The 26,355-nt window shown below is 22.7% G+C and overlaps 8 protein-coding genes across 8 annotated transcripts; 4 read left to right on the top strand and 4 right to left on the bottom strand.

Annotated features, from left to right (window-relative positions):
* Nucleotides 1-484: 484 nt before the first annotated feature.
* Nucleotides 485-4,731, top strand: PBANKA_1238500 (conserved Plasmodium protein, unknown function; the record flags this gene model as incomplete). Its single annotated transcript, XM_034566465.1, has 2 exons — nt 485-687; nt 990-4,731. The coding sequence occupies 2 exons, from the start codon at nt 485-487 to the stop codon at nt 4,729-4,731; spliced, it is 3,945 nt and encodes a 1,314-aa protein (XP_034423059.1).
* Nucleotides 4,732-5,496: 765 nt separating this feature from the next.
* On the bottom strand, nt 5,497-6,673 carry PBANKA_1238400 (conserved protein, unknown function; the record flags this gene model as incomplete). The annotated part of the gene is made up of 5 exons (XM_034566464.1): nt 5,497-5,673; nt 5,821-5,859; nt 5,983-6,109; nt 6,249-6,377; nt 6,522-6,673. The coding sequence occupies 5 exons, from the start codon at nt 6,671-6,673 to the stop codon at nt 5,497-5,499; spliced, it is 624 nt and encodes a 207-aa protein (XP_034423058.1).
* A 627-nt stretch (nt 6,674-7,300) lies between these two features.
* PBANKA_1238300 (dynein light chain Tctex-type, putative) lies at nt 7,301-8,368 on the top strand (the record flags this gene model as incomplete). The annotated part of the gene is made up of 6 exons (XM_034566462.1): nt 7,301-7,312; nt 7,425-7,476; nt 7,583-7,617; nt 7,816-7,894; nt 8,102-8,176; nt 8,262-8,368. The coding sequence occupies 6 exons, from the start codon at nt 7,301-7,303 to the stop codon at nt 8,366-8,368; spliced, it is 360 nt and encodes a 119-aa protein (XP_034423057.1).
* A 536-nt stretch (nt 8,369-8,904) lies between these two features.
* Nucleotides 8,905-11,155, bottom strand: PBANKA_1238200 (DnaJ protein, putative; the record flags this gene model as incomplete). Its single annotated transcript, XM_034566461.1, has 4 exons — nt 8,905-8,938; nt 9,064-10,576; nt 10,765-10,810; nt 11,147-11,155. 4 exons carry the CDS (start codon nt 11,153-11,155, stop codon nt 8,905-8,907), a joined length of 1,602 nt encoding a protein of 533 aa, XP_034423056.1.
* Nucleotides 11,156-13,233: 2,078 nt separating this feature from the next.
* PBANKA_1238100 (cytochrome c oxidase subunit ApiCOX18, putative) lies at nt 13,234-13,947 on the top strand (the record flags this gene model as incomplete). Its single annotated transcript, XM_034566460.1, has 3 exons — nt 13,234-13,355; nt 13,477-13,516; nt 13,717-13,947. 3 exons carry the CDS (start codon nt 13,234-13,236, stop codon nt 13,945-13,947), a joined length of 393 nt encoding a protein of 130 aa, XP_034423055.1.
* A 441-nt stretch (nt 13,948-14,388) lies between these two features.
* PBANKA_1238000 (heptatricopeptide repeat-containing protein, putative) lies at nt 14,389-17,512 on the bottom strand (the record flags this gene model as incomplete). Its single annotated transcript, XM_034566459.1, has 2 exons — nt 14,389-14,522; nt 14,614-17,512. The coding sequence occupies 2 exons, from the start codon at nt 17,510-17,512 to the stop codon at nt 14,389-14,391; spliced, it is 3,033 nt and encodes a 1,010-aa protein (XP_034423054.1).
* A 1,286-nt stretch (nt 17,513-18,798) lies between these two features.
* On the top strand, nt 18,799-20,609 carry PBANKA_1237900 (mitochondrial-processing peptidase subunit alpha, putative; the record flags this gene model as incomplete). The annotated part of the gene is made up of 2 exons (XM_034566458.1): nt 18,799-19,177; nt 19,384-20,609. The coding sequence occupies 2 exons, from the start codon at nt 18,799-18,801 to the stop codon at nt 20,607-20,609; spliced, it is 1,605 nt and encodes a 534-aa protein (XP_034423053.1).
* A 1,261-nt stretch (nt 20,610-21,870) lies between these two features.
* On the bottom strand, nt 21,871-26,130 carry PBANKA_1237800 (ABC transporter B family member 1, putative; the record flags this gene model as incomplete). Its single annotated transcript, XM_034566457.1, has 1 exon — nt 21,871-26,130. One exon carries the CDS (start codon nt 26,128-26,130, stop codon nt 21,871-21,873), a length of 4,260 nt encoding a protein of 1,419 aa, XP_034423052.1.
* Between the last annotated feature and the right edge of the window lie 225 nt (nt 26,131-26,355).

Here is a 26,355-nt window from a genome sequence, read left to right as displayed (position 1 = left end):
CCAATAAGGTATATTAAATTTATTTCACGGGCTAAAACTTCTGCATTCATACATAAATACATATATAGATATGCGAACAAAATAAAACAACCGTGGTAATATGGATAAGCCCCAATCATTTATTTTATATTATATTGGAAAATATTATATTATGTGTGGTAGCGTATTTCTTATAAAAATATTCGTTTTTTCTAAAATATTTACATATTTTAATAATAAATTTTATTGTTTTTTTTGGAGATATATAAATTTTTGGTATGCGAAAAAATACATACTTGTGATGTAAGTATATAAATATTATTGATTTTATTATTTTTCTTCAATTATATATATTGCATATTAATTTATATATTTATCCAATTATGAATAAAAATGTAGCTCTAAAAAAAAACGAAAAGGAAATCAATCATGGCATTTTTTTTTATTCAAATTATTGGTATTTTGCATAAATGTAAAAATAATATATGGATAGATATTAATTAAAATGATTTTTAAGCCCTTATTTAATAAAGCAAAAATAGTTTGTGAAAAGCAAAAAAATAAAATCTCAAAAAGTATTGTTGGAAATAATCACCATGGGAATAAAAACTTTTCTTCTACAAATGATGAATTCATAAGAAATCCTTTAAAAAAAAAACAGGGATATGAAAAATTTATACAGCTCAAGCACTCGGATAGTGCAACCACGTTAGTACACAAAAAAAATAATAAAACAAAAAATAGCGTAATAACATCAATATATATATATGGTCTATGAATACGCACAATAAGCCTACATTGCGTCACACTTTAAAACATTTCATTATATATCATCATTTGCCCTATAATTTTAATGGAAAAAAATGAAAAATCACCATTTGCATAATCATGATATGAATATTTCTATTTGAAAGATGTACATAATGTTATATCAACTTAGTATATATATATAATCCTCCTTTTTTTAGACTTTATTTTTCAATTAAACATAATTTTTTTTTTCATCATAGGTTTGAGAAAAGTGGCATACTAAAAGCAACCAATTGGCCTAAGAAAAAAGCATCAAAAAAAAAGAATGAGCTTCATATTTTATTAACTAATAAAAAGACAAAAACAGTAAACTATCATGAATTAAATGTTGTGATAACAAAAAAAATAAATAATATGGAAAATATTAATGAAGTGTATAAATATATTTATTACAATAAAGACATATTAGTACCTATAAATTATGTGGTATGTATTTATAAAATATACAAATTGATAAAAGAAAAAGATTACAAAATTATGAACTACTCATATTATATAAATAATAATTTAATGAAATTAAATATTGACGAGTTTAATAAAATTGTGAATTTAAGTGAAACCAATGAATATAGTGATTTGTGCAACAACATTTTAAGAAAAAATACAAAAAAATATCAAAATGATTCACAAAATTCAAATGAAGAAAATAAATTAACTAAAAAAAACAACCCAATCGAAATAAACATTAATAATATCAAAAATAACTACAATTTATGTTATACCAATTATTATAGTACCAATGGTTTTTGTCTCGATTATAAAAATGATATTATTCAATATATTTTGGAAAAAATAAATAAAAATTATTTTATAAAAAAATTAACATATAGGCATTTAACTAATTTGTTATATTCGCTAATAAACATAAAATATTATAACATACCAACATATTTAATATATATAAAACATATAAATAATATGTATATATATTTATCTTCCCAATCTATATCTAATATAGCTTATTCTTATTCACAACTTTTTTATTTTTATTCTATTGATTTTACAAAGTATTATGAAAATTATATATTTAAATATTATACATTTTTAAATAAATATGTGGGAAAAAATAATATACAAAATGATCATATAAATTTAATGTTTTTGTTACTTAGTCGTTGTATGGCTAGTAAGATAGTAAAACATATTAACGTTATACACAACAATAGATATAATATTGATCGGTTTTATCATGGGCATTTGTCAAATTTAAAAGAACTCAATGAAAAAGAGAAAAAAATGAACTTCTTGTTAATAAACGAAAACAAATATGAAGATCAGAATATAATAGATTCAGAAGAGGGGAAAAATATATCTAAGGATATAAGAAAAAAAGATAAAATATTTCAAGAGCTTTTTATATTTTTATGGGCTATATCAAAAATAAAAATAAACAACATATATGTAGATTTATTACACCATTTAATATATACAAATCGAGTATATTTTTTGTTAAACTTGAATGAAAAAGACATTTGTAATTTAATTCAATCCCTTAATATATATTACCCAATTAAAAAACTAAGTCAAGTTTATAAAAGTAGTTTGAATTATAAAATATCCATAACTAATGAAAATAATTTTTTTTCTTTTAATTATGATATATATCTTAAAGGTGCTTTGTTATTAGCAATATACAACATTAAAAAATTTAATTACCATCATTATTCTATTATACTTAAAAGTATACAAAGTATCCAAAGCTTTTTCCAAACATATAAAAATAAAGAAGAGATACATAATTATAATGGAATAAACACTTTTGGAAACTGCATAAATAAAAAGTCATATTTTCCTGAAGATAAAGAAATACAAGACCACGAAATTTCTTATGAACCATTTCATAAAACTTATATTGATAATTATCAAAATTATTTAAAAACTACAAAAACCATGGATTATAAAGATTGTGCAAACAAGATTAACGATGTAAATTTGAAAGGAATTGAACTAGTTCTAAGTAAGTTAACAAAATGTATAGTAAACAAATTGTCCAAAAAACTTAAAAATGAAAATAATAGCTTAACACGTATTTTGAACTATTCAAGTAAAAACTTATCATTTTTAAACTTGCAAAATATTTCTACTTATCTATATAGTTTAGCACATATATCTGATATATATATAAATTCTGAATTAAAGACAAATTTGTATGATATTATTATTAAAATTTTAGAAGACAAAATAAAATATATTTCGATTTTTGATATAAAAGGCATAAATTTAAAAAATATAGATGAATGTTTACAAAAACATTATGATAATTTAATATGTTTAAGTAATATTAATTATGCATTGAATAAAAATAATATAATAAATGAATGTATAATAATAAACTCATATTTATATCTTTACAATTTCTATGAATGTTTTTTTAAAATATATAAAAATAATAAGTCTATTTTAAATTTTTTAAATTATGTTGACAAAATTAATGAAAGGATATTATCAATATATAATTGGACAATTTCACACACAAATATTTCCTTCATGTCTTTGCTCAATTTGACCAACTACAACTATTTATATATTCTATATAAAATGAGTTTATTTAATACTATCGAAGTAAATTCACCATTTTTGAATGGTAAAAATGGAATAAATATTTTTATTTATTTAAAAAAAATGCTTTTACCCATAACCCTTTACAACTCTATAACTATGAACCAACTTCGATTAACGATAAAAATTTTAATTAATTATTATATGCTCACAAAAAATGACAGAAATTCTAATAATCATATTTATAATATGGAGAAATACCACGATGACATATTAACATGTATGTACAGTATATCATTAATAATAACTAATTTATCACACAATTTAAAAAATAAACAAGATAATATATCTAACATAAGTAATAAATTTCATGATTACGATCCAATACAGTATATACAATTTTATATTGATATGTCTACACAATTGTTGAAATGTTATTTTTATCAATTATATAGAATTAATGGAAATTCTATTAAAAAATATATTTTATCAAATACAAAAAATGAAGAAACGATCATGAAATTTTATACTTTTTATTTGTTCGTTAAACAAAATACAATAAATAATAGTACTTTTAAATATAATAGGGGTTTTTTAGTTAAATTTTTAAATTTTAATAAAATCGATAAAACAGAGTTCGAATTTTTAGAGACATTTTTTTCGAACTTCCCCAAAAGTTATATAATATCAGATACTCAAGACAAAATTTCCAAAAGTTATGAAAAAGAACAGGATCCAAATTTAAATGTGAATAAAATAAGAGATACTATGAAAAAGTGGGAAATATCCAATATGTATGGAATAAATAATTATAACTATATTCCAACCGAAAATTTGGGAATTTTTTATTTGTTTCAAAAGGGTATACATAAGAACGAATTAAAGATGAATAGACAAATCGTAGAATTTTTTAAAAATCATAATTTGGATTTATCAGATATATTCCATAAAGAATTTTGCGATTTTATAAAAAGTATAGAACAAGAAATTATTTTAATATTCAAAAAAGTCCAAAGTTCAAAATCACATATAAAGTTGTATCAATATATTAAACATGTTTTAAAAAAAAAAAAAAATAATAATAATAATAATAATAATAATAATAATTTGGATAACAAGGAAAAATTTTTAGATGAAGACAATAATTTTGAGCATATAAAAAATGAATATATAATTAAAAAGGATAATTTTTTTTTTATTGTTGATATTTATGATGAGCTTACAAATACAATATTTGAAATTAACGGAAACAGCCATTATACCAAACAATATATATCAACCAACATACACAACAATTCACGCTTTTTTTATAATTATAAATCTTACTATATTTTTAAGCATTTGATATTAAATAAATATTACAATATTGTCCATTTGCCATTACATGACACAAAGTTGTGTAAGCAAATTATTTCTGAATATTACAGGGAGAAGATCTTATAATTTTTAGTTATAAAAAAACGAAATAATTATATATTTTTATCTTTATTTTTTTTACTTGTGCATGTAATATTAACATTTGTGAAATTGCTAACATTTGTAGAGAAAGATAAAATTATTTTTGTCTTTCTATCCTTATACGCCTTATTTTATTTCTATCTTTTTATTTTGTTTTTGTAATTAAATTTGTTATAAATACAATTTTAACTATTTTTTTTTTGTATTAATTCCTTATAACTACAAGCTTATGAATATGAATATACATATATCAATTTTTTCTGTCTGAATTAATTTAACCTGTATTTTTGCATTCTTTTCATACAATTTTTTCACATATACTCTGGAATATATTATTTTAATATCTCCTGTTCTATTAATATATTAAATTAAAATAACTAAAACAATTAATAATATATTTCCCTCTTAAACATGGGAAAGATAAAAGAATACATTATCCCGAGTTTAATACTTTTAATAGGATGATAAATCATTTATTATTTATTATTTTTGTATTAGTGGGTATGTTTGTGAAAATCCACAAGTGAACATATTTGTGAAAATGCACAATATTGAGTTGGGGGTTATATTTGGCTGCAGCAAATATTTCCACCACTAATAAATTAAAATAGCAAATATAAAAAAATTTATTCCAAAAAGGGGGAGAAAAAAAGTAAAAAAAATATATAAAATAACGGAATGGGTAAAGCAATAAAGGAATATTCTCTACATTATCTTATTTAAAATATGTTTGCATTTTGTAGTAGAAATTTAGTCTTTTAAAATTTTTGCCCATTCACACTTTTGTAGATCTACAGCTTTATCCTCAAAAACACTGACTTTCATTCCAGCTGCATAAAAAACGCTTCGACCTCTTTTATCGTCTTCTACCCCATCATAATTTAAATCTTCTATAATTAAATCATTCAATAAACCAACTATATGTTTCTGTAAAGAAAAGATCGAACAAATAATGCATAGGTATATACATATATATGCTAATTTAGTGGATGTTATTTTGAGACGCTTTAAGAAGCAAAAAGACAAATTTAGTATTTTTCATATTATGAAATAAAAAAGCGGAAAAAAACTTACATTCTGCAGTTTTGATTTAGTTCTCTCATTTCTGATGTTCTAAAAAATAAAGTAAAAGTTATAGTGTCAATTTAATAATCCACAAAACCAAGACAAATAATAGTCATAAAGAATAAAACTGTATCTATTATTGTTGTTATTTTTTTTTTGATTTATGCATACTTCACAATATCTTTGTAACTCTTTTTTTTCATCCTCATTAAGCCTTTGAATTATATTTGGATGTATAGAACTAATTAATCCATTCACGTTTATGGCTAATTCTAATATTAGCCTATTTCGGAAATTTCTAAGGAAAAAAAATATATAATATGTTTTTATATTCATCTATTATGCTAAGATGTTAATGTGTATAATTTTGTTATTGTTTTACAATAGTTTATTCATATTTTGCTATGAAAAGAATAACATTAATTTTTTCGCTTAACATGTATTCATTTAAAAGCTTAGATGATTGGGAAAATAAGACAGCATAATATTCACATCTTAATTTAATAGTTAGTTTTTCTTTTCTCTGGTTTTCGTCGTTCATAGATCCATTGAAATTAATCAATTTCCTAAAAATATGGGAAATTTATAAAGTTATAATATACAATAACATTAAAAGCATGATATGAAAGCAAAGAATAATACATGTATTTTCAAGAAAAATATAAAAAATGGCATATCAATACACATACGTCTTTTATTTTAAGCATTACTCAGCATATATCTTGTATTGTTCAAAGTATCCCTTTAATTCTAAATACGCCTTTTTCATCGTTTCTGTTGGGAACGTTTGAATTCTATTAGTAATTTGTTCTTCCCTAAATAAAAAGGGTAATATCTCTAAACACGGAGATTTCGCCGACATTTTTTTTTTGTTTTGTTTATTTTTCCTCTTACTAAAACAATTAATTTAATTTAACTATGTTTAATTTAGTAAATATATATATTATTATCAAATATCATGCAAAATTAATACTAATTTTTGCTTTTTTTTCGTTTTCCTTTTCATTAAAGCAAAAATTATAACACACATAGATAGCTAATTATTATTGGGCAAAATAAAATAATGATTAATAAAAAAAATACATTAAGTGAAATAAAAATTCTTTAAACAGGGAATAACAAAGAAAATGCAATAACACTTATAAATTATTTACACATATTTTTTTAGCTATATTTATGTTTATAACTTATTTAAAAAAAATCGCATTAAAGCTTACTATGATGGAGAAAGTCTTGAATTTATTTACATATATTTGAAAGAAAAAAATTACATTCCCTATAATAAAATTTTTTCTTAAAAAATTAAAACATAATATAATTTTTGTTTGATTAAAAATATTTTTTATGATAAATAAATTAAAATATTATTATATATATATTTTTAGCATATATATATATATTAATAGAAAGACATAAAAATATTACATAATAGTAATGTAGGGAATTTTTTTTTGTGTAGTTTCATTTCTTAGAAAAGGTTGCCTTCAAAATGGAGAATGATGTAAAACACACTTTTTGTCTTCATCTTTTTTACATAAACAATTGTTGTTTTTAATGTTAGCATAAATTATGATCATGCTTTATGGATTTTATGATTATTATCTTTTTCTTAGACAATATTGGAAAGCCATAATTATGTCAATGAAATATATTCCATTATCGATGGTATAGAAAAAGATAAAAACATTTGTGTAGATAAAATAATGTAAATAATAATAAAATAACATTACACATTTTCCATATATTTCACTTTTAAATTGTTCGAAATAAGACGTTTTAAAGAACAAAACGTACTCAAATGGTGAAGTAAGATAAACAAAATAAGAAATTAAAACAAAAACAAATAAATATATGCGTATTTTACACGGTTGTAAATTGCACTCATAAAATGAAATTTAAGACCATATTATTTATAAACATTCTTATTATAGTAATACGTGTATCGCCGTAATGTCATTTCTTTAACGATTTTTGATCATTTCACTGTTTTCATTCCAAATCTAGATTAACAAATGGTCCAACATAATTTGTGAAGAATGCATGAAGTGTTTATACTCGAAAATGCTTCCTCTAAAATACATTAGTAACATATTCATATAATTTCAAAAAGTAGAAATATGCATTTGAAATATTAGATAATATTTACAAGTAAAAACTAATACTAACTTATATTAGTATTATTTACACAGCCATCACTTTATAAGAAATATATATGAACAATTTTTTTATTTATAATTCATTTATATATATACAAATATATATATTATTATCCTTATAACGTACTTTTCAGTAAGTTGTTATATTTTAAAGAATTCGAATGCAGAGACTTCTATTCAATATTCCACTTACTGGGGAAAAGATGACAGTTTCGATTTATCTAAATATAATACTATATAAATTAAAATCGTTGTATTTTTATAGAGCATATTTTTTATTTATTTTATTTTTAGGACATCTTCAAATATGTTGGCCACATGATCAAAATAATTGCAACATGCTTTGCTACATTAACGTCTATGCCTTAAAAGTATCAGATGGATCAGTAGCTCATATTTAAATTGAAAAGACAGATGCTCATATATATTATATATATATTACGATTTGGAGAATTATTATATTTATTTTATTTTTATTTTTAAGAATAAGTTTCTTTAATTAACATATTTGAATGTGAATAAATCTAAAATACAGTTTTATAATACATAAATAATTATGCAAAATTAAATTGAAAAATACATGTTTTCTAAAATTTCAATATATTCAATTAAAATTAAAGTATAGCAAAAAAAATATACATACTGCATATATATTTACATATATGAGATATTATATTTCAATGCTCATTCGTATATGTACATATAAATAAGTGTGCATGTACATATATAATATTGGAAAATGAGGTATTCAATCAAACACTTAAAAAAAAATATAAAAAAAAATATATCGAGCTTATTAAAAAAATGTTATTATATTTTTGAATTTCCTATAATTTTTAAAACAATTAGATTATAATTTTTTTTAATACTAAAAAAATATATACATATATAATAATAAAATTGGGATTGAATGAAAATGTTACACATAGTACGAGGCTTAAATATAGTCGTCATCCGGTTTTTGACACGCCCTAAAAATGTGTAAAAAAAATACAACAATAATAAATCTCCCACATAACAATCGTATATATAAACATATGTATGTATCCACACCCGTGTAATCGTAACAAACTTATCTTATTTTCTATCCACTCACCTCATACATGCATCTTCAAATAGTTTCTTAGTATCAGTTATCTCATTGTTTTTCGTATACTCTTGTATAACTTTTTTCATAATTTTAGCTAATACAATAAGCGACTCTGCTCTGGTCTTTCTTACGTTTTCATCAACAGACATATCTGTAAAGACTTTTTTACAAACTCCTTTTATAGTTTGATCAATATCAATCAAACAAATATTTAGCATAGTTTCTACAACTGTTGGTAATGAATCTTCAAGTTTTTTATTTGCTTTGATTGATTTTTCAATAGAAATATCTTCATCATCTTCTTTTTTAATTTGGCTAGCTAATGAACTAGTCTTAATTAATGTTCTAACAAATTTTAATCCTGTCCCAATAACTCTTTTTTTTTGTTGCATTTTATAATATTTTCCACTAATACCAAATAAGCTATATTTATCACCTAAAAATTGGTTAGCACAATTTTCATATGACCATGCAACATTTTCTAAAATGACATGACCAAATGATGTTTGACATAATTCATTAATTTCCTTTTTAAATTTTATAATATATTCTTCACTATTATTTTCGTTAATATAATTAGTTATCATATCTCTTAAATTTAATGCCAATTTTACTTCTCTTTTATTTTGCGCTTTTAATATTATACGTTGTATATCTTCATCTTTATATAATTGTTCGTACTCTACATACATAACCATTCTTAGTTTTCCAATATAAGGATCTAATTTTTCACTACCAAATAATAAGGTAAAAAAAAATGTGCTATCAATAAATTGCATGTTATTAATAGCATTTTTACCTTCTTTATCATATCTTCTTCTTCTTTCGATATCCCCTAAAACTTGATATGCTTCGCCAATTTTTTGAAAATGTTCTTTTGCTTTTAAGTCTGAACATTTATCTGGATGAAATTCTTTAGCTAATTTATAATATTGTCTTTTTATTTCATTTTGGCTAGCATCTATGGGGACTTTTAATATTTTATAATATTCATCATTTTTAACTTTTATATTTCCGTTTTTATTATAATATTCATCATTATTTATATCTTTTTTATTTTTATCACAATTTGCATTATTATCGGCATCATCATCACTGTCATTTAATAATTTATTTGCTTCATCATCTAAATTATAATAAAAGTCATACCATTCTCTTTTCTCATCATCCCATATTTTTCCTAATGCCCTTTGAGTTATCGATTCAGGTGTATTTATTATACCTCGACCTATTTGATAACTAGCTACTCCTACCGATATTACTGGGATAACTATTGCACTTAAAAGTCCAAAGAAAATACCTTTAAAAAATCCATTTATTCCTTCTGCTTTTGCACACAAGTATGGTGAAATAAATAAAAAACTAGTTCCTACTATTATTCCCTTTGTTACTGATTTTAAACCAGATACCAATCCAGCCCCTGCGTGTTTGGGCTTTCTTGTTGAAAATATATTGCTAATTAAATTTTTCTCTTCCATCCTACCGTCATCTATGCAATGAGGCATTATTTGGTCATTCTCTAAATAAATAAGAAAGGACGTTGAAAATAAATTATAAAATTAGAAGATATAGAAGAAGCATGAATGAACGATATGCATTGGTAAACAGAGTATATCGCGAGAAAAACAAAAACATTATATAATTTCTTTACTTAATATATATTTATTAAAAATGTCACTTTTATTTTATTAGATTTTGAATCCTTACCATATATGTGATCTTTCTTCTCACTACTACTACCTTTTAAATCCTTCTAAGAAAAAAAAAATAATTCAAAATATATCAAATATTTAAATAAACAACAAATCGAAACAATAAAAATCCATAGTATGGAATATATTTGTGCTATAGGCTCACGTGAAAAATCACATCAATCAAACTACTATCTTTATAATTAAATTATATAAGCACGTTTTCTCATTCATAATATACACATTGAAAGCATATTTTTCTTCAAATTAATGCTTCATATACTTTTTTTTTAATATATAAAATCTATAAAATATATTTTTTCTCTCTCATTAAATTATGACTGTGCGTATGAGTACATTTGCATATATATATAACATGAATACTTTCAGTAACTTACTTCATCCATTTCCTTGAATTTAAAATATTTCTTTACATCTATATAAATAGAAAATTAGTATAGAATATTTTAATGTGCTATATATGTTAATAATATAGTCATCATGATAAGTTATTTTTAATACAGAAAAATAAATAATCTGTGGATTTATGTTTTTTTTACTTCAATATTTATTTCCTATTACCATTTGTTTTAATATTTCTACTCAATATAAAAAAAATACTCCTTTGTAATTTTTAATTTATAAGAATACGTTATATAGTATATGAATAATTATGTATGTGCTTATATATTTTTATAAAAAGAATAAATTTAATTTACCTAGTAAAATTTGATTAATGTATATAAATAGCATTAAAATATATTTTATTGATGCAGAACAAAAATAAAAATTAAAAAATAACGAAAATAAAATGAGTAAGCGTATAAATTATAAAAAATAAGTAAAAAAATTAAGTAGAAAAAAATGCTGAAAAAAGAAAAATTAAATTGGAATAATATATATATTTAATATAATGCTTTACATGAACTTGTTGTTTTACGCAATATTTCTGGAAAAGTAAATATAGTTTAAATGAAACATTTATTTTTAAATATATATATATTTTTTTTTTGCAATTAAAAACATATTCCTTTATTAGCTATTTTTGTTTACAATGAAAAAATCTTCTACACGGAAAAGAAGTTATTAAATAAATCATAAAAGTATTTTGTAAATAAAAAATAGGAGGGAAAAATAAATGAAATATAAAATTAAAAAACACATTTAACAACAACAAAAAATATATATTATATATAAATTAAAGCAGATAAAGTAGAAAAAATATATGTAATGGAAATTATTTGTCATAATACACCACATATAAAGTAAACCCAATGGAATTACTTCAAAAGTTTGCTTATTTTAAAAATAAATGATTACATATTAAAAATAAATAAAATGGAAATAATAAATTTCATTCGAAAACGATTTTTTCAATTATATATATAATTAAATGGTGTTTTAGGTAATTTTTTTTTCTTTTTACAATTTTAAAAATGTAGAAACCCATATACAACTCTATATGTAAAAAAATAATTGTCCAAATATATATATATGATTTATTATTAAAATATTGTTCTGCTTTATTTAATTGTTATTATTTTGGAAAGGTGTAATTGGGAAAACATATGAATACTTTCAGAGAGTTTTTACATATTGATTAATATCCATTTTTTTATTTTAATTTATTTTTTCCTGGTTTCACATGAACAATTTCCTTATTTTCATCGAATTTCAACACCTTACTTTCTATTATGCACATAGCTATTATATCAATAATAACGAATTTCATAAAATACTCGAATATAAAAAATTATTTCTTTCAATCTATTAAAAAAAAACATAAATAGTACCAATGCAAATTGTGTACTACATTAATTTTTGGAAGCTATTTAAATATATATAAATTAAATTTACACAAAAATTCCCAATGCATGGTGTGCTTTTTGCAATATGGTAATTTTATTTTGTGTAATATAGAATAAGAATGTAATGATTGTTATATCCTTTATGTATATAATGCTTGCGGTATTTAATAAATTATTTTTTACTTTTTTATCATATTATGTACTCGATCATTTATTATAATGATATGCTCGTAGGATTATATAACAGAAAAGGCTGTCATATATTCGTACTTTGTGATTTACGCAAAGTATTTTATAGCGTCAAACGCGCACATTTTGATTACACAAAGTTATAAGAAAAAAAATATAAATAAATATATATATACATAAATAATATATATAAATAAATATATATTTTTTATCATATACATTAAATATGGAATAAAAAAAATTTAGTAAACGCTCATGTTACATGGATATATTTTTTATGCATAATTTGTTATTTTCACATTACGTTTTTTTCTTACTTTTTTGAGGGGTTTTCATATAATAAGGAATATAAAAATATTATATTTTCCATTTTATTTTATTTTTGGATTTATATTTTGAATTATTTAATAATATTTAAAATATAATGTGTTTTCTTTGTTTAATTAAATTCTGATTTTTCCCTTTAAATGTTTTAAATTGTTCATATAATGAGAATTTCCAAACTGGCGAATACCCAGCTGAATTGCATAAAAAATACAAAGTATTTTTTTAGTGGATACACGGGGAAACATATTTCTGATAAAGATTTAGTCAAAAAAAATGATGACTGGTTAATAAAAAAAAATGAAAATGTAAAATACTTCTGGGAAGTAAACACTACATCCATATATATTATATATTTACTCGTATATATGTTCATAAAAATATAACTTACATTTAATTTACCTTAGGTATATTGAAGAAACAAATTTTTGCTTGGGAAGAGTAACGGTATTTATTTAACAAAAAAACTATATTATAATTTATTAATTGCTATATATATTCCTTTGAATATATTAATTTGTTTAGAAGTATAAATGCGCAATGGTTTTTGTCTTTTTTTATCCCAATCAATTTGTTTGTATGTATATATGCTTATATAATATATACATTTTTCTAATTATCACATTATCATATAATATTTTATGTAGAAATTGCGATTTTCGGAGAAAGATGACATGGCTAGAAGAGTTTTAAAAATTATGGATAGCCAATTAAGTAAAATGTATACAAGACTGAGAGACGGAACAGTTATTCCATATATGTCATTTTATTTAAATGATGTAATAGATAAACCAGCCCCTAATCATCAGTTTATTGAACAACCACTAATAAAATGGACATGGGATGAAGCATATGATGAAGCTTATGAAGAAGAATAACGAAGTATTGAAGATACATATTTTTGTTATTAGTAGTTAAAAATATAGAAATTATCATGCCAATAAAAATGTATTTGCAAGCTATACAATATAAACATAGTTAGGTATATGTCGTTAACAAATGCTTATTATATGAGCATTTTATTTTTTATGTATCATAAAATTATACACTATTATTTAAAAGGGTGCACCATATATAACACACAATCATATGTGTATTAAATGGCTTCACCCTTTTTATTTTTTAAGATGACTTTTCTTTTTTTATTTTTTTCGTCGCTTTGTTGTTAAACATTGCCAAATTTAACCATTACATATAATAATATATAAGTTATTATTACAATTTAAAAGCTTATATTAATTAGTTTTAAGGTTACAATTCACACACAAAAAATATTAAAAATCAAATAAGCAACCAAAAAAAATATTGCAGCATGCAATTTAATTTTTATATATTAAAATGTCGATTATAAATAATGGAAAAACAACATATTCACATGCAACATTTATTTTTTTATTTCTATTGAGAAGGGAATTTATGAAATTTACGATGGAGTTATGAGTATTCGAAGTATCTGCAAAAAAATGATATAATAAAAAAAATAATATGAATTCGTACACAAATATATATACATTTATATATAGCTATGTGTGTTATATATCTACCTTTATTGGTTTGGGTAAACTCATGTATTGAAAACCTTTTAACGTTAAAGGTGTAATAATTTAAAACTTTGTAGAAGGCATAAAGACGCTTCAGTTGGTATATTTTCATGTATTTATATAATTCAACAAAATGAAAAAAATAAAATGTCCTATATATGTAAATTAATTCATTTAAAGATGGGCAAAATAAGCAATTCTGTATTTTTTTTTGATCTCTTTCATGGCATTCTGATAGCTCTTTAATGTTTAATTTAAATAAATTATACACCTCCGCGTCTACCGAATTTAAAAAATAGTCGAACAGTTTAAGCAAAATTTCGATCGACAAATTAGCATGGATAGAATAATTACAATGTGGATTTATATGTAAAATCATGTGAATTAAATTAGAATAAAATAAAAGAGATAAATATTTAAATCCTAAGCTTTTATAATAATATAATATTTTGGGAAATATTAATTTATAAATATGATTCGTATATACATCGTAATAACTCTTATCTATTTTAATAATAGATGAATAAATGTCAATAACATTTAATATGTTTTGTTCATAATTAAAATATTTATTTATTAAAACAGTCCATATTTTTCTTAATAAATTATCCACAAAAAATAGTAAATTATTGTTTATATCAAATAAAAGCATATGCACATAAAAATTAAAATAGTCTTTAATATATTTCCCCTTATCTTTGTCAATGTATTCTGTATATTTTAATATTATCTTTTTATTATTTACAAATTGGGTTATACTATTATTTTTAATAAAAATGCCTTCATTACACAAATTTAATGTCTGCAAAAAAGATAACCCTATTTTTTCACGTTTGTTAATATTATTTCTTGTGGCATAAAATTCTACAATATTCTTTTCAAGTAAATTATTTTTTATTTCAATCGTAACTTTATTTACAATATATTCTATCTTATTTAAAATGTTTATATCAATAGTTTTATTCGTTAAAAGTTGGGGAAATAATTCTATTATTTCATTTTTTATTATATATTCATTCAAATTATTAAAAACCGTCTCTTTTACTTTTTCTATTTCATTTTCAATGGGACTCCTTGATATTATATTATCATTTTTTTTAGCAACATTTTCATTATTATCTTTTCCTTTTTTAATTATTTTTATTATCTCCTTAATATCGATAGTGGAAATTTGCTCCTTTTTATTTTGTGTGCAAATATTTTTTATCGCAATGGAAACCCCATGGTTATTATTATGAATTTTTTCGTTACTGTTGTTATATTCGCGTGTAAATACATAATCAGTTAAGTCTTTGTGAATTCCTTTCAGCAATTCAAGATAATATTTCAAAATATATGTTTCTTCAGTAATCTCATTTGAATTATTATCATTACTACTATTTTTATTTATCTCTATAAGTCTATCAATAGATGTGAGCAAAATTACTTTCATTTTAAATTCTAACAAATTTATATTAATGTGTTTCAAAAAACATGTCAAGTGATTCATACTAATAGGTGACATAACTCTGCATCTAGAGTAGTGTATAATATATGCTAACAAATTTTCTTTAATTTTGTTTTTCATTATTAATTCTATGATATATTTATCTAAATTATAAAAGGCAACATCCTTTAATTGAAGTATTCCATTATCATTATATAAATATTTATATATAAAATTGGCTATAGTAAAAATATCTATGTCTGTCATTTTATTTAGAATTAATTTATTTTCATAATATTTGTTTTCTAGCAAGCTCGAAGTTATCCTAAAAAATTCAAGTCTCTTCTTATTATCTAAATAAATATCATTTTGCAAAATAAAATTAAGAAAATTACAAAACTCTTTATTCATAAAAAAAATTATTCTTTTCATGCATTTATCAAATATACTAGATATAAATTCATCTATTTCTAAAACGTTTTTTTTGTCTTTCAAATGATAATAATGAAAAAAATGGGTATATGCTAGTAATATATTAATAATTTGGCTATTTGAAAAACTATCTATATTTTTTAAAATGTCTTTTTTTATTTTTTCCAAAAAATTTACATAACTGAGTAAATTCAATTTATACACAGAATATACAAAAATGTGTAGATCTAAACTATTAAAATAATAATCGTTTTTCGTTAATTTATCAAAAATAAAATTAAATATTTCGTCATTTTTTATATTTAAATAATAGCAGCTATGTAATAATAAAGATATCTCTCTTATAGAATAATCACAACTATTTTTAATAATCCTATAAACAAATTTTTCAGAAAATGATGAATCAAACATATGTCTTTCTCCACATTTTTTCGTTTCAATTTCCTTTTCGTTATTATTAAAATCGTTTCCAATATTTTTATGAATCAAATGAATAAGATTTTTATTGTTTTTAGAAATTCCAGAAAGTAAATTAATAATGTTAATCCATGATGAGTTTGTATTATTTATATCATTTGAAAAAGACAATATTTTTTTATTTAATAATACTACTATATAAAATAGTATATCATTTTTTACTTTTATTTCACTTTTATGGATTACAGTTAATAACATGTTAAACTGAATAAAATTTAAATTGTTTATGATTAAATCATTTTTAAAAATATGCTCTATTATATTTTCTATTTTATTATTCATTTTTTTCTTATTCCCTCCAGTTTCCTTTTCTATCATCCCATTTTTCAGATTATTTAAAATAAGTATCAAAACTTTTCCAATTTCCATTTTTTTATAATCTTCAAATACATTTTTATTTCGTATTTTGTTAGTAACTAAATTCATTGTTTTTTTTTCATAACATTTTAAAAATTCTGATTTCCCTTCCTTTGCATATCCTCTCAAATGGTTCAAAGACCATCTCATTCCAAAACCCCAATTAGGGCTTCCTTTTAGAAATAAGTACACATTTTTTATAATGCTCATCATTCCCTTTTTTAACTCATTATATTTGATATTGTTATGTATCAAAATACCACAATTATGGTTTCTCTGATTTTCAAATTTACAAATCCAAGTATCAAAATAATTGCATTTTTTACTTTAAAATATTTTTTTTTATGTACTTTTTTTTGCGACATTTTAAATAATCTTTATTTCTCTTTTTTTCTAGTCATTTTAAAATAACTGTTCTAATAAATCAATTTTATAATAGATACTCAATCATATTTTTGTAATAAAAACTTACTATTATTTTTGTGCTCATCATACTAGCTAAACCAAGTTAACAAATAGGGGTGTATAGAAAATTGCATTGCTTAAAATGGTAAGCAAGCAAATTTCACAACTTAGAAAAAATGACAAATATGAAAATAAGTAATTGTAAAATTATTTTCCAAACATATATCTAAACATACGTATGTACAGCTTTAATTGTCTCATATGTTTAGCACTGTTACAATTATGCATGAAGAGATAAAAATACTATCTGTACACATATTCAGTTTAAAATTTAGTATTTTCATGAAAAATAACTGGATAACAACTTAATTAAACAGTATATTTTGTTATTTTCTCCCTCGAAAAAAATTCTTAGTTTTTAATTAAATACAACCTCAAATAAATACTTCTATATATATATATATATATATATTTTTATCTTCACATAAAAAAACTATTAACAATACACATGAATTTTTTATTTTATTTTCATATTTTTTTGAAATGTATAATTAATATATAAAAGAAATATAATCCTTTTGTTCTATTATATAAATATGTAAATATTGTTCGTTTTTGGAGATTTGCTTATTTTGATAAGCTCCGAAAAAAAATTGATTATATTTATATGCTGTATTATATGTATGCATACACTTTTTTGTATATTTATATCTTATTACATTTTCACTTTACGCATTTTAATGTAATTTTTTTTAGCACATTTCATTCTCTTAAAATACTATAATCAATAAAAAAATATATGTGAAAAAAAGGTGAAATTATATTTTCGTAGTTATTTTTCTAAGTTTATTTTTTTTTTTTCTAACATAATTATTATTACAATGTATGAACAAAATTAGCATTGCTATTATATAATTTTTTAAAGACCTTCTCAAGTTAATAATAACAAATTACATATGTTCATTTGCTTATGTATATTAATTATATAATAAAAAAATATAATAAGCATAAATCCATAATTGCTTAAAATACTTTTTTTTTTGTGTGGGAACAAAGTCCATGCTTGGAGTATTATATAGGCATAATATAAAATGAACACAAATATACAAAAGCTGAAACTTGTTCTTAACAAAACAAAATTGGGTACAAAATCCTATAGTCATGATGTTTCCAAGTTAAAAAGAAATCCAAATTTAGAAAAATTATACACGGGGGATAAGCATGATTTTAGCAAGGTTATATTTAAAAAAGAACAAATAGAGGACGTAATAAAAGAAGTAAAATTTGATTATTATTATTTTAATGAAGGAAAAAAAAACAAATATAAAGATATACCATTGAATGTTTCTATAATTAAAGAGTCGGACTTACCACCTTATAAGCCAGTTGATGAAAAATTAAATTTTTCTATCCTTGAAAATGACTTAAAAATCATTTCGACCAATAAAAATAGTGGAGTATGTTCCATAGGTACACTTACACAATACGTGGATGCATATTAAGCATATAATCCACACCTTTGTATAGTTATTTCATTCCAACACATGTACACATTTATTTATCTTTCACATACATATACACTATTTAGTGAGATTCTGATAATATGCCCCAAACGTATATACTGTTTACTTATTATACACTTTTACATACTTTTATTTTATTACGATTTTATTTAGGATTATACATAAAATGTGGGTCTAGATATGAAGAAATAAACGATAAAATAAATGAACAGGGGATGAGTGTGATGATTGAAAATATGGCATTTCATAGTACTGCTCATTTATCCCACTTAAGAGCCATAAAAAGTTTAGAAAAGATAGGAGCCAATGTTAGTTGTAATGCTTTTCGAGAACATATTGTATATACATGTGAATGCTTAAATGAATATTTGCCAATAGTTATAAATTTATTAATAGGAAATGTTTTATTTCCACGTTTTTTATCATGGGAAATGAAAAATAATGTTAATAGATTAAATACTATGAGAGCAAAACTATTTGAGAATAATGAAATGTATATAACAGAATTATTGCATAATACAGCTTGGTATAATAATACACTAGGTAATAAATTATATGTATCTGAATCGAACATAGAAAATTATACATCTGAAAATTTAAGAAATTTTATGTTAAAACATTTTTCTCCTAAAAATATGACATTAGTTGGTATCAATGTTGATCACAATGAATTAACAAAATGGACTTCCAGAGCTTTTCAAGATTATGTCCCAATACCATATATTAAACAAAAAGAAGTAACTCCAAATTATACTGGCGGTTTTATAAGTGTTGAAGATAAAAATATAAAAAAAACTAACATTGCTATAGCATATGAAACCAAAGGGGGGTGGAAAACATCTGATATGATTACATTAACAGTTTTACAAACTTTGATGGGTGGTGGTGGTTCTTTTTCGACTGGTGGACCAGGAAAAGGAATGTATTCTCGATTATTTTTAAATGTTTTAAATAATTACAATTTTATAGAATCTTGCATGGCCTTTAGCACCCAACATTCAGACACTGGCCTTTTTGGATTATATTTTACAGGAGATCCAGCAAATACTAAAGATATAATTAATAGTATGGCATTAGAATTTCATAAAATGAATAAATGTACTGATGAAGAATTAAATCGAGCTAAGAAAAGTTTAAAAAGCTTTATGTGGATGAGCTTAGAATATAAATCAATTTTAATGGAAGATTTAGCTAGGCAAATGATGATTCTAAATAGGATACTTTCCGGAAAACAATTATGTGATGCTATTGATGCTGTAACTAAAGAAGATATTAACAGAGTTGTTTCACAATTTTTAAAAACCAAACCTACTGTGGTTGTATATGGAAACATTAGTCACTCCCCACATTATGATGAAATATGCAAAATGCTTGGATGAATGGCCACAATTTGCTGTTGCAAATTTTATTATCCTTAAGCATGTATACATTTGTGTGCATTATCATTTTCGATATTTATTTCATTTTTTTATGACCCTTTTTTATGTTTCTACATTATTTCACCCAATTTCAAGGGCACTTCTAACCCGTTTATTTTATTTTATTATTTTATTTTTTTATATATATATTTTTTATTAACTCTTTAAATTGGTAAACATAAGTGTATATTCGAAAAAGGTATGTATAATTTCCACTATATGAGAAATTAACTGCATCAAAGCCAACCAATGAGCACCCCCGTTTTCATTGAGCTTACTCCTTGGATATGTATCACTTATTTTATTTATATATGACACATATGCAAACTAACGTGTTTAAATGTATATGCTTCTTTTCAGACGTACATTAAATTATAATTTCGTTATATTTTTATTAACTTTAATAACTTATATAAGCAGATTTTACCAATAAAAAAGAGATCAAATATATCAATATGATAATATAGTGCAATAATAATATAGCCATTCTAAAATTACATGCTTTCATTTATTTTTACTGGGAATATCATTCCTGCTTCCCTTTACATATATATATATATATATATATATATATATATATATATAAATCACTTTTTTTTAATAAAAATAGTTTAAAATTTAGATAATCATAAAAATATACTATTTGGTAAAAAACGATATGCTATTTTAGATACAATATATTATTTGCGAAAAAAAATACAGTAACACAGACAATAATAAGAACAAAATTTAATGAGAAATATATGCATATAAATTATGTGTATTTTGCGCATTAATCGGATTTGTCAGGTGCTAAATATTTATAGATTCGAACAAATGTGCATAAAATTTCTCTCTTATACAGACAAAATGGCAATAAAGCAATATATATATATATATATATATATATATATATATATTGTGAATACAACAAAATATGCAAAAATAAAATACATGAAAATATAAAGAGAGAGTATATAAAATATTTTTTTAAAAGTATACATCAAAAAATAATTTTGATGGCATATTTGTTCACATTAATTATCTTTTATATAGAAACCATGACATTATCTAATTTCATCACCTTGTATAAGTTCATTTTTTTTTGTTTCTTTTTCAATAGCCGATTAAAAGAAAAAACGAACTCTTTTTATAGTCAGAATTCAAGGGTGAATTAATATATTTCAACCAATATGTTTTTTATTCATATTATCGGGGTATGTATCTGTAAATTTTCAATCGATTATTTAGTTAATTTGACATATTTCGTATAAACACTATCTTTATCACGAATCAATTCGTCATGTGTTTTTTGGGCTTGAACAAAAGATCCATTTTTATCTGGGTTATTAAAAACTACAATTTTATTTGATCTTTTAATAGATGCAATTCTGTGAGCAATAGTAATGATTGTTTTGTCAGCTTTATCTTTAATATCAACAATAGTTTTTTCGATTAATTTTTCTGAGTGTGAATCAAGAGATGAAGTAGCTTCGTCTAACAATAATATTTTAGGTTCTCTTAATAAGGCTCTAGCAATAGCAACTCGTTGTTTTTGACCACCTGATAAACTTTTACCATAAGGTCCTACGTTAGTATCATATTTATTTGGTAATGATTCAATAAATTCGTCAATAGCAGCAAATTTACATACTCTTTTTACATCATCTAATGTTGCATCTTGTTTACCGAATTTTATATTTTCATAAATAGACATATTAAACAACATTGGTTCTTGGTTAACTATTGCAAATAATCCTCTTAGATCTTTTAAGTTATAATCACAAATATCTATACCATCAAGTAAAATTTTGCCACTATTTTTGTAAACAGTAAATTCTTCATTTGCGTTTTTTTTACCCAATTCGTTCAAATTTTTCATAGATGTTGCATCACGCATTTCTATATCCTTTGATTTATCTTTATTGTCTTTTTCAATATGTTGATTATCCAATAAAACGTGGTCATCTTTCAAATCGTAGAATCGCATTAATAAATGCATAATCGTGGATTTACCACATCCAGTTTCTCCAACTATAGCTGTTGTTTTTTTGCTATCACAACTAAAGGATAAATCTTTATATATTGGTACATTTGGTCTAGATAAATATCTAAAATTAACATCCTTCACTTCTATTTTTCCGTCTATTTTATTTGGATCATTTATTCTTATACCACTTTCATCTCTTACATCTATATTTGATTTTCTAACCATTATAGGATAATATTTCTCAAATGTTATTTTAGCTTTATCTGCATCTCCTTTGAAGGACATTAATTTACCACCATAACTACCAGTAAATATAAATGTAAATAAAGATTTCATAAAATTATCAACCTCTATAATACGGTGATCTATCAAAATAGAACCTAACCAATAAGCAAATGCATTAATAAATAATTGTGTACATTGACTAAATCCCCATAATAATGAATTAACTATCATTTTTCTTCTATCCCCTTTACTGTCATAATCTATTGCATTTTCTATTAATTTACAAAAATAATCTTCTAATCCATATGTAACAATTGTTTGCATATTATAAAATGCTTCTTGAATTAAAAAGTTAGGGTCTTTAAATATTTCTTCATCATTAGTATATGAAAACTGTCCATCTCTTTTACTTCCAATCCTCTCTATTTCTTTAGATTTTTGCAATCGTGTTCTTATAGCAAATGTTCGCGTTGTAATGGTATATGCTAATGTTAAAGCTCCTGCTATTATTGGGCAAAAATAAAATGACAAAATCGTACTAATAATAAACAAAATAATAAAATGCGTAAATATTACAATATTATTTACTAAACCAGTTTTTAACAAATGTATATCTCTGTTAATATGCGACGATAAAAATCCAGGGGCATGTTCATCTTTATCAAAAAAACCAATTTCTTGATGTATTATACTCTCAAACAATAAATATTTAAATTTGTTCTCAACCTTTTCTCCAATTAAATTATTATAATAATTTTTTAACGTTTCAGAAATAAACATAGATAAAGCAATAAGTAATATATAGAGAGAATATTTATTTGAATTATGTTCCATGTTTGTGATATCAAATAATGTTCCAACATATTTTGCATATAATATGGCAAACAATGGATATAAACCACCTGCCACTATAGTACTTAAAAGTATAATAAAAACCTCTTTTTTGTGAGAAAACATTTCTTTATATACCATACTCAAATTGCTAGGAGGTTTCTTCTCTTTCTTTCCAAACATTCTTTTGAAGAATGATGGTTTACTTGGCTTATCAGTATCTGCAATCTCTTTTTCTTTTCGAATATTGAAATCTTTATCTATGTTAATATCCATATTTGTATCAGTAGCAGATTTAGCAGCACCTGTATCAGAATCTTTATATACACTACTATTATTATCACAGTCATTTTCACCATTTCCACTTGACGATACTTTCTGGTTTTGAATCATAGAATAGTAAATACCATTTTTATTTTTCATCAAACTATCATGAGTGCCTTGTTCAACTATTACACTTCCGTTATTACTATTTATAGCACCTTGTTTGTTTTCATCATTTCCTGTTGATTCTTGATCTCTATTTGATAAGACAAAAATTTGATTAGCATATCGAATAGTACTTAATCTATGAGCAATAATAATAGTAATTCTATTTTCATTTCCTTTTAAATTGTTAATTGTTTTCTGAACTAAATATTCTGATTTATTATCAAGATATGATGTAGCTTCATCAAGAATTAAAATTTTAGGATTTCTAATAACAGCTCTACCTATAGATATTCGTTGTTTTTGTCCACCTGACAACTTAGATGAGCTAGAACCTACTAAAGTGTCATATTTATCTGGTAAGGATGCTACAAAATCGTGGATTAAGACTTTCTTAGATACATCTACAACTTTTGAATCTTCAACTGAATTAATAGACGATATTACTTCTAATAAATCGCTAGTTGTATTCCTCTTAGATATTTCATCCAAAATACTAGTGCACTTTCCATTTTTACTATTATCTCTATTTAATGAAGAATCACTATTTCCGCGAAAATCGAACCCATTTTCTACTGCTTCTAAACTATTTGGACTTATTAAACTATATTTAATATTATTTTTAATAGAATTGCTAAATAATAAAGGATCTTGACTAACTACTCCAATTTTAGATCTCCACCATTTTAGATCAACGTCTTTCAAACTGTGTGAATCATTAATAACAATATCTCCGTCTGTTGGGTCATAAAATCGTTCAAGTAATTTTAAAATTGTTGATTTACCACATCCAGATTCTCCAACAAATGCATAAGTATTTCCTTCTTTTAAAGTAAAATTCAAATCCTTATAAATTTCGACATCTTTTCTAGTACCATAATGAAACTTTACATTTTTAAATTCAATTTTTTTAATATCATCTAATTTTTTACCTTTATTTTGATTTCTGTCGACAGCTGGTTTTCTGTTAATAACTTCATATATATTGTTAGTTGCCTCTAACGATTTCATATATTCAGCAACATTTGGTAATATAATAGTAAGCATAAACATACTTATAAGAACTCCTAATAATATTGATATAACTGCGCTTCCATTGAAGCCACTACCGTAATTCAAAGTTTTAATATCATGTATTATAATTCTAGTACCATACCAAAATCCCAAAGCATAAGAAGCTAATATAAATCCATTAATTAAACCAATATGTAGTGATTCCATAAAATTTGCCTTTAACATGTATTTACTGTAAAATTGTTCTGATAATTTAAATTTTTTTAATATTACACTTTCTCCACAATAACTTGCTACAGTTTTAATACCAACTATTGCTTCTTCAATTATCGACATTGTATTGTTATTATATAATAGTGATGTTTTTTTATTTAATCGGACCCTTTTATTACATATAGAGCTGCATATATATATTACTGGGAAAACGCATGTAATACATAATGTTAATCTTACATTTTTATATAATGACCAGAAATATAAACCTAAAAATGAACTACTATATGTAAATATTGTAATAAATTTTGTTCCTATTCCTGCATTTACTTGTTCTAAATAAAAATCTAAATCAGATGTTAATTTAGAACCTGGATTATTATCATGAAATTCTCCATCTTGATGAAAAACACTTTTTAAATATTTTAATTTTAATGTTCTTAAAATTTTTGTAGTAACAACATCCATGCATAAACTTGAAATCGATGATAATATAAATTGACATATACCAACTATTATTAATTTTAAAACAGTATCATTCACACTTTCTCCAATATTAAGATTTGCCATGGTAACACCAAACACCGAAATAAAAATAGGCAACGAAGCTCCTGATATAGTTGCACATATAAAAGATACAACTAATAATTTCTTATATTTGGATGGTAATGAATGAAATGGCAAAAACAATGGAATCTTTTGTGACTTGATCTTTTTAAACAGCTCAACGGTAGATTTCTTATTTAACTCTTTCTCAACTTCATGTTTGATACTATTATTATTACTTTTTTCTTCCGCCATTTTGAAAAATAATGTATTAAGAAATTATATAATGAAATATATATTATCAAGTGTAACCATAAATATATGTCTATCGTTAAAAATAAGTGAGTATTTTAGTCTGTACTTTTATAGCGTGAATAACTACATAAATTCTACATACCTATAAAATTACTAGACATATTTAAGGACAACAAATTACAACATTTAGACTTTTTTTATAATAATATATACACTAAATTATAT

Source organism: Plasmodium berghei (assembly GCF_900002375.2).
Source record: "Plasmodium berghei ANKA genome assembly, chromosome: 12".
Classification (NCBI taxonomy): domain Eukaryota; phylum Apicomplexa; class Aconoidasida; order Haemosporida; family Plasmodiidae; genus Plasmodium; species Plasmodium berghei.
The sequence above is the reverse complement of the archived record's forward strand: the minus strand, read 5'-3'. Positions and strand labels throughout refer to the sequence as shown.